Consider the following 9,452-nt stretch of genomic DNA (forward strand, 5'->3'; position numbering starts at 1 on the left):
TATCATCCGCTCCTCTCCCAACCTCCGATCATTTTTTCCTCAATATTTTTTAAATCTATATATTTATATGAATAAGGCCATTATATATACTATTTTCATTCCAAGCCCTAAATTAAATTTGCATCAATGTATAGTTCATCATATACATTTTCCTGTGTTTACTTTTAATCAAATAAATAAATAAATAAAACCATCACCCCACTAAGATACGATCGACAATCGAATGTGGAGAACAGCTAGAGTGCTCATTCCTCACCTAATTATGCAAACAATCAGAGTAAAAATGATTCATGATGCAATCACACACACACACACACACACACACACACATCACACCATCATTCATAATTGTTCTCTTATTCATTATTTTAACAAATTCATTAGGGACTTCATACATATATCTTGTAAATAATTATGTGGGACATCGTATCCTTCCTATATTATAGATAGCACGTGTTTTGTGCGTGTGATACTGGACGGGAAGAGGGAAAATGAGAATTTGAAAGCTGTCAGAGTCCCTGCCATTTAACTATTATATGCCTCGAAACCTATCTCTAATCAGTGAATCACTCAATTGACCGGAGGTTGGCACTCGCAGTGACTGATCATTTGCGATTATATATAATATTCATTAGTGCTCACATACATGCGCCAACAATACAATACACGCCACAATTTATATACACAACTGCTTCATGCGAAGCACAACTTTGAGATATAATTAATGGGACCATAAATGTGCTCCGTTCTCTTTCATCTATAAGCCACTTTCCCATTGCAATCAAGGAAAAGCTTAAAATTCATTAAATTTATCTGAAACACAAACAAGCTTATTGTTTCTTATTTTTCCCATATTAAATACATTTTTAAATTGATTTCTTACTTTTTTTTTCCTATAGCAATATTGAATAGGGAAGAAGGAGAAAAATTATAATAAAGAATTATAAAAAAAGATCACAAAGTTTTTTTTCTTGAAGTGGTTTGTAAATAAGAGGGGAGAAGATATATAGACAAGAATGTGGCTCACAGAATTTATATAATGAACGTGGTGGAGAGAGGCGGAGGAGGATTGACAAATTTATGATTAAATATCTGAATCCACCACTCACTCATAGTGGCTCTCATATGAACAGAATTGACAAGAGTGGACTTGGATGTGGATGTGTACTATGATATACACACACACACACACATATAATTAAAAGAAAAGAAAAAGAAGGAAGCTGGGGAGGTCAAAAGTGGAGGTATGGACAGGAATGAATTGCGGAAAGATGGTGAAGACAAGCTTAGCTCCCAGACGGTGGTCATAGCATAGATAGCCCCCCCACTACGACTCCTACACCATCATATGCCTCCCACCTCCTCAATGCTCCCATTTCTTGATTTCTATGTACCAAAAGGAAGGTGCTAGAACTCCGCAATGCCTATATATAGGGGCCTCCACCCCTCACTCTCTCCCATCCAACTGCATTCCTCTTCCCTTCTACTGGCTTCCGTTCTTCTCTTGAGCTTCCACGTGCGTTGAGCTTTCCTCACTGCACATGGCTGCCTCTAAGCTCATAGCCACTGCCTTGATCGTTTTGCTTGCCTTGGACCTCGCATTTGCGGCTCGAGTAGTGCCCGATGGGCTCTTCGGCAGAGGCGGAGGGCGGGGTGTTGGCGGAGGTGGAGGAAGGGTTCTTGGACGAGGTTCCGGATACGGTTCTGGTTATGGTTCTGGCGAGGGTGAGGGATATGGTGGGATTGAAGGAGGAGGTGGCGGCGGCGGCAGAGGAGGGGGTGGAGGAGGAGGTGGTGGCTCTGGGGGTTCCGGCTATGGCTCGGGATACGGGTCTGGGTACGGGTCTGGTGGCGGAAAAGGTGGCGGCGGAGGTGGCGGCAGAGGTGGAGGCGGAGGTGGCGGGGGTGGTTCAGGGGGTTCTGGTTATGGCTCTGGCTATGGCTATGGTGAAGGAGGTGGCTACGGAGAAGGGGGGGGGGCAGAGGCGGTGGCGGGGGTGGCGGTGGTGGGGGTGGAGGAGGAGGAGGAGGAGGGGGCAGGTATGGAGGTTCCGGCAACGGCAGTGGATCTGGGTATGGTTCAGGCCACGGTGGTGGCTACGGTGGTGGGGGTGACTAATCATCTTAGAATCAAGTTGCTGTATATGAAGTTTAAATTTTAATGATGAGAAGAGGTGAGGTTTGATTGTGAGGAATAAGTTGCAGTGTGAATTCAGCATCCTGCAGAGTGACTAGTGAGTGCATGCGTTGTCTTCTTGGCATATTACATATATATATATATATATATATATATATGTAGCCCTCTTAGTTATCAGTTTGTAATAATTCCATAGCTTATTGGACGTACATCAATATTGAACATTTCTACTCAACTTGAATCTTTTCCCCCTCATTTTTAAATTATTCGATAATTAACTAATTCTGCTGATATTAATTAATTAGGATATCGAGTTTGCCTTACTTAAGCGCCGTGGCCTCCATGCAATACTAATAAGGACTTGAGATTCCGAAAACATGGGAGCTACCTCGTTTCTACAACACAGAGCAAAACGCCGAATATCCTATGATCGTTCTTTTACCTGCCATCACTAACAGTACGTACTACGAATATGAGCAATCGTGTGGTGCGGCTGATTTCCCCAAACATAAAACAAATATAAATTGAAAAATAATAATGTATGAGATTTAAATTTAAATGCGTGATATGATATCCCAAAAAAAAAAGGGCTCACGATTCTGATATTACATGTGAATAGTAACCTTTTAGGATATGTGAAACGGTAAATTTATAATAACACGCTTCTTTCTATACAAGAAATTGATTGATGATTGGCTTCTGATAATTTAACCGAACAATGTATTATGGCAAAAAGACAGTAAAATACCTTCAAAATCACTAAATGACAAATTAGAGTAGGTAAATTTCAAAATCCCAATTCAGACCCCAGGTACTATTTTGGAATTTTCAAATCTTGTAAAATGACAACATTGTCCTTACTATCGGTGACTACTTTCATATAGCTATTGACTACTCTATTTTAACTATTGACAACTTTTGTTTTCAAAGTTCCAATGAATATTTTTATATAGATATTGACTACACAATAGTAGTAAATCGCATTACTGGAGTAGTCAATAGCTTAGCAAGAGTAGTCATCAGAATTTAAAAATAAATGTAATCAATAGCTAAAAAAGAGTAGTCAATACATAAGTAAGAGTAGTCATCAGAATTTAAAAATAAATGTAGTCAATAGCTAAAAAAGAGTAGTTATCGGAACTCCGGCGACCGGTCACCGGAACTCCGGTAACCAGTCACAGGAGCTCCGGCAGTTGGTCGCCAGCAGGGTCACCGGCGGCCAGAATTGCTGATGTGGCAGTATTTAAAAAAAAGTAAAAAAAAAAGGGCATTTGTGTAATTTTACAACATTTGAAAATTCCAAAATAGTATCTGGGATCTGAATTGGGATTTTGAAATTTACCTACCCTCTTTTATCATTTAGTAATTTTGAGGGTATTTTAGTGTCTTTTTCCCATGTATTATAATTATATCACATAGAATGAGTTCTCTTCGCGTTTCATTGGTGGTTATAATATTAATTTCTCACAAATTATTATCACCCATCACATGAATGTGGATTATATCGGAGTTGTAATAGTTGGACAAATTGTGCGTTTGTAAAAATTTGCTGTTGAGACAAGTAGCATGCGTGCGAGGCTGAGCACCACCGCTTTGGATCACATCAAAGAAAATGTAAACTGATAGAGAAAGAAAAATACAAATAATCAGTGAAGATTAGATGTAGCGAGAATAATTAGTCCCCACAATATGGTGCTCATTTAGGAGGTGTTTGGAGGGAAACGAAACCATAATTTTAAAAGTAGTTTTATGGTATATAAAGTAAATATGTGAAGGTGTTTGTCTCGATTTGTGAAAACATACTTTTGAAAAGCACTTTTACAGCTTTTCAAGTACCCCTTTAAGTTAGTGTTTGTTAAGTATTTTTAAGTTAACCAAAACAAAACTCATGTCACAAACTTTGTATTCCATAAATCATGATTCAAAAATTATTTATAAGTCATTCCAAACAAATTTATACTTAACTAAGACTCGAATTTTCGTTGAAAGAGATGTTTACATTTAATGCTCAATAATATCTCGAATAGAATTACTTTCAATAAAACAATATCTATATCTAACCAAAAAGAAAGAAAGAAACACACAGACACACACAAATAGTACTCTTTAGTCACCCCGACACCCCCATAGTAGCATTTATTCGTAATAAAAACTTATTTCTCTAAGTACCAAGGTAAACATTTTCTTGTGAGGTTGGTTTGTTCCATACACAGCCTAAATATTGAACCTCAATTATTACTCGAGGGGCAAGAACCGCTCTTTCATTTTGGGTCTCAATCTTGCAGCCAACAATGACATCTCATAAATCAATGATCAATCTACCAAAAGAAATCACATAATTTACATTTTATATTTTGAGTAATGTGTGCGCAGATATACGTGGACGGACCGGGGGTATGTGGCGCAAAGACTCAGTGGAAAATGGGCAGCCGAACAAAGAGATGGGCCGAGGCATGTGTGTGGCCCTTTATTCCATTTCGTGAATGCAGCAGGGTAAGCTTCCATCTCAATTGTGCGTCTCAGATTAGGGACTTGTGTGTGATTGATGGAGGTATTTTGGAAGAAATAATGTTATTAAGGCGTGCCAGGAGTATACTTGCAAAAGGAGATTTTGCGATTTTACTCCAATGTGTATTTGAGATGATATATTACGTCACGCTGCCTACTTATTTTTTAAGAACGTCTCAAAGGAGTGGAGAAGGAAAAAGGAAAAATAAACTTCAATTTGCTTAAATGCCTGGTTCGCAAGAATTTGCCTCTTATTCTTCAGCCTTTATTCTCCAGGCTTCCGTTAAATATAGGCCATGAGGAGGACATTTCCAAAGACGGGCTGATAGCTTTTACAGAAAATAAGGAATTTTCAAATCCCATCTCAAACCGACCAGTGAAGAGAGGTACATATTGGACTCATTAGCTACTTGCACAGGCAACATCTAGTGAAACGCAAGAGAATGAAGATATACTTCTAATTACTGCATTGGATGAAGCACTAAAAATGCCCTTCCCCATGGATCTTATACTCTGTTTTGAAAAGAATTCCTATAAGATCGCTCCCACTGGAGCCCAACAAGACAGATGCTGCCCCGTCTCCCACTACAACATTCAGACATCCCAACGCATCACTAGTATGGGATTTACGTAGATAAATCTTTTTAAAAAGAAAAAAGAAAAAAGGCAAAATAGAAAAGCAATTAGCAGGCAGGTTCACTTCACCCAGCGCATCCCAACACACTAGGGCGCTTCTTGCAAATATAAAATTATAAACTACTCCGTTGCGGTCTCAGCAGCATAAGCAACCTTCTGCATTATCATAGTTTTAGCCGTTCGTACGGCTCCCTGTGGTCCGGTTATCGTAACTTTCCTACACAATGAAGACAAAAGAGCATCACAAGACCTTTATGGTAAATCCTAACAAAATACATATAGTACTATCTTCCTGAAATTGCAAATATATCTCTTCTCATTTTTAAAATTCATATAAATCTCCCCTGATTTTTCTTAAAATTATACAGAATTCTCTATTTGCGAACGTTCCACAAACCTCTCCCGAAATAAAAGCAAATAAAACAAGCCACTCCTGAATTTTTTTTAAAAGTACACAAAACTTCCCTTGAAAAGAATATTCGTGATTTAAGCAAAACTCAATAAAGTTTTATGTAATTCACTTTTTATTTTCAGGGCAGATTGGTATGCATTTTGAAGAGAGTATTTTTTTCCAAAAATTTCACGGGAAGTCCAGTATGTAAAGGAAAAAAAACAAGTTTAAGTAAACAAACAGTAATTTTTACAATTTTCAACAAAGCTCAAAACAATTGTGACATTCACTCAAAATACATATAAAGGCATGCAAATCTAAATGTTGCAGAATCTTCATTGGGGGGGGGGGGGATCCTTTTCATACCTATCAGTTGTTCCAGATAGGAAATCACCCCTGTCTGATATCTTAATCCTTGCCCCACTAATCTGAGAAGTGAAACTAGTTTAGTTTATTATAACAAGCACCAAGTAATCACATAAAACCAAATAAAATAATAACTTAGCATTAGAAAAACCTGACTAATTTCCATTATATTCCTTCCGCCACGACCAACAACCAGACCTATATGGCCATCTGCAACGCCAATGGTCAGTGATTTACTCTGCTCCTCCTGGACAACAACAGAAGACCATCTGTCGGTTCACTTTTAGAGACAGAGCCACATTTACATGTAGAGGATGCAAGCATTTAGACAAAGATCTAATCAAGTTGTCATCTGCTATTGACATACAATAAACATGGAGGCATACAGGAAGAGTCATGGTATTTAAAAAACTTAATAAACAAACAATTCACTGAGAAGAATGAGGCAGGTTAGATCCCTACCTCAAACAAGTCATCTGCGCTGACAAGTGTGGGCAATGTTGCGAGTAAATTCAGAGTTCAAACCCTCCTGGTGTTTGTGGGGAAAATCCTCAAACATGAAATTTACTTTTACTGATTTGGCAAATCACAATCCATATTCTTTAACGACTCTAATATCAAAATTTCTAAGTTCCGTCTTAGTAATTTGAAGTCGGTCAAGTTGAGCAGCACTCCAATATATTTGTAAGATTGCCCTCTCCCCCCGCTTGCTCAACCAAACTAAACCAAACAACTCATCATTACTGTGTCTACAAATATTCCCCAAGTTTGATACTAGAAACATGCAACTGTGATGTCTAGTGGTCATTCGCGTCTACAACTAGCAGTGACAGGCAAACATTTTTCCTTATAAGCATATCATAGTCCATTTTTCTCATTGGCAATTGCATTGCTTTATTCTATAGATTGACATCCTTGCATTTCTTTCATGAAAAAAATACAATTAAATAAAAAAAAACAAAATAACAGTTTGATTGAGTTCTGACCCATAAACTACAGAGTTATAGTAGCATTATCATAAATAGCAGTGATTATATCATTTAATTCCTTATCTTGCTGTATATCCACTCATAAAGTTGGTGACTGTTTAAATAAATTTATTTAAACAATACATAGAACTCCTTTTGAATTTTTTTATAAATTGTTGGACCAGCAAAGCTTGGTTTACCAAATATCATTATCATGAATACAGATTCATCTATAAATAGTCCTAGACTAATTAAGCATGACTACATCTGGAACATTAAGCCTCAAAGGATTAGCCAGTGGCGGGGTAAAAACTATATGTGAGGATAGCAAGACTTGAGTTGTCATTCCAGTTTCAACATATCAAAATTTAGCAACTCAAAATCAGAAAGCACAAATAAAATTGAAATTGATGGAATGTGAAGAACCTTGACGTCCTGAAACTTCTTTCCTGCACCATTTGGTGGATAAGTTGTTGCATTGTATGCTGCTGCTGGGACAGAAGGAAGCACATAGGCATAAGGAACACCATGATATCCGGAAAAGACAACACCTAAACATCAAAATGCAAGTTAAGGGAGACACGCTAAGCATCAAAATCGGCTTAATGTGAACTAGGAATGTTGATACTTCATAGCCCTTTTAAAATTGGTCAAGCATGGAATTTCCACATTTTGCAGGGGTCAACCAGACAGCTACAACACAAAGCGGAACATCCGTAAGCCATTTATCATGATAGGGTTAACTTTCATCTATTAAACATGATATTTCATCCATAATAGATTTCCCAAACAAAAACAGAATCAATCTGATAATAGTACTCACGTTAAGTTTAAATTCTAACTCATTAAACCTGCAATATAATCTTCCCTCATCCTCCATTACATCTATATCTAGCTTTTGATAGACATACTACATACTACGTATTTTATCCCTTATTAATTCTCCAAGGCAAAAGCGAATGAAATCAATTTCAACAAGGAAAGCAGGGAGGCAAAAGGGAGAGCAACGGATTGACCAGGCTTCATATTGTAATTGTAAAATGGCCTGACTTGTTCATAATATAATATGACAGGCATTCTCTTACACATTACTAACTACTACATGTTGAGGCATGCTACGCAGAACATTAGGAAACTAAACAACAACATTCACCGTTAAATTCTACGAATTTCACATAATCCATATGAGTTAACTACTAAATGAGGAAGCTGACAGGTATCACATACGCATGGGACGATATCCATTTACTAGATGGAAACAGTACTAGTAAATTGAACAAAATAAATTTATGTTCTATTTACATTCCATAAGATTATGCTCCCAACTGTACCTTATTTTGGGGCCTTACAGGCTTATGCAATAGGATATCTAAAACAAAAAGCTTATTTTATGAACACCACATAATAGTAAGGCTACAGTAGCAACAAGCAATAATGGATTAACTGGCAACAGAAATTAAAGAGTAACACAAACCTGGGTATGAGAATGGAGTATTCATGGACTCAGAATAATGAGGATCTTCAGCTAGCTTAGAAATAACTAACTCAAGTGCACGCATTTGCTCATCCAGAGTTCCTATCAGCGTCACTAGTCTATCATTCAATCCATAGTAATTATAATCTTGGGGAGAGATCTTAATGCTAGCTTGAGAGTCTTCAATAAACGACCTGCTCAGAAGCATAGAAACATGCAGGCTGAGCTTTTCGTGCCCATCCATAAATGATGTAAACATGCTGAGAACGTTTTGCACAATGAAAATTATAACTGGCCCAACAATAACATATCCTTCTTTTCCTGGGGAAGTAGGTGGAATATAAATTGTGACACCAAACAAACCCATAGATCAGATTGAAAGGAATTTGAAAAAATTAAATAAATAAATTAAGACAATAATCTTTTGAACTTACCTCATATACGTTCTCAAAATACCAAAATAACAATAAGAACAACAGCAGCAACAAAAGAAAATATTTTGTAAACATGCAATTGAAAAACAAATAAGTCCCATAAGTTGGCAAAATAAAAGTTCTCATACCTAATGGTAGCACCTCCCTTTCCAATTATTCCACCACAAGAGCTATTAGGGACAATGAGTCTCAATTTTGTTTTTGGCTCGGCAGTATTCTCGTCCTCGGTATGAAGCTGATGATAAAAGACAAATCAATTCCGGAAGTTTGCCAGACATGTTGTCATTTAGTAAGTAACTAAATCCACATCATGGAAATGATGTTTACCTCGCTCAGAAACTTAGAAAGAATGAGTTCAACAGCTTTTAGTAACTCACTTGTTGCCCCAGAAACCATGATAATCCTATCTGTAGTCCCAGGAAAGAACTCATGATTGCGTGATAACTGAATTCGCGCTCCAGATTGTGATTGAAAATCAGTGATAGTAGAACCACCCTTTCCAATGACAGAACCAGCCGCAGCATTTGACACAAGAAAC

General features: G+C 37.4%; 2 protein-coding genes across 2 annotated transcripts; one reads left to right on the forward strand and one right to left on the reverse strand.

Moving 5' to 3' along the window:
* Positions 1-1,541: 1,541 nt before the first annotated feature.
* On the forward strand, positions 1,542-5,279 carry LOC114739142 (protein argonaute 2). Its single transcript, XM_028927193.1, has 3 exons — positions 1,542-2,111; positions 4,511-4,630; positions 5,064-5,279. The coding sequence occupies exons 1-3, from the start codon at positions 1,542-1,544 to the stop codon at positions 5,277-5,279; spliced, it is 906 nt and encodes a 301-aa protein (XP_028783026.1).
* On the reverse strand, positions 4,995-9,448 carry LOC114739143 (protein BTR1-like; the record flags this gene model as incomplete). Its single annotated transcript, XM_028927194.1, has 7 exons — positions 4,995-5,498; positions 6,039-6,100; positions 6,190-6,285; positions 7,433-7,557; positions 8,481-8,674; positions 9,043-9,149; positions 9,242-9,448. Coding segments are annotated over 7 exons (888 nt in total), but the record flags the coding sequence as incomplete, so codon positions are not given.
* Between the last annotated feature and the right edge of the window lie 4 nt (positions 9,449-9,452).

The sequence above is a fragment of the Neltuma alba genome, unplaced genomic scaffold (genome assembly GCF_004799145.2).
Source record: "Neltuma alba isolate B1F8T4 unplaced genomic scaffold, ASM479914v2 tig00013779_pilon, whole genome shotgun sequence".
Classification (NCBI taxonomy): domain Eukaryota; kingdom Viridiplantae; phylum Streptophyta; class Magnoliopsida; order Fabales; family Fabaceae; genus Neltuma; species Neltuma alba.

What these genes read in the sequence shown, in the direction of transcription:
- LOC114739142 (XM_028927193.1), top strand. Translation starts at nt 1,542, where the DNA reads ATGGCTGCCTCTAAGCTCATAGCCACTGCCTTGATCGTTTTGCTTGCC. An exon ending in TGGTGGCTACGGTGGTGGGG is followed by an intron (nt 2,112 to 4,510) that starts GTGACTAATCAT and finishes ATGTGTGCGCAG; the next exon opens with ATATACGTGGACGGACCGGG. An exon ending in CATTTCGTGAATGCAGCAGG is followed by an intron (nt 4,631 to 5,063) that starts GTAAGCTTCCAT and finishes CTACTTGCACAG; the next exon opens with GCAACATCTAGTGAAACGCA.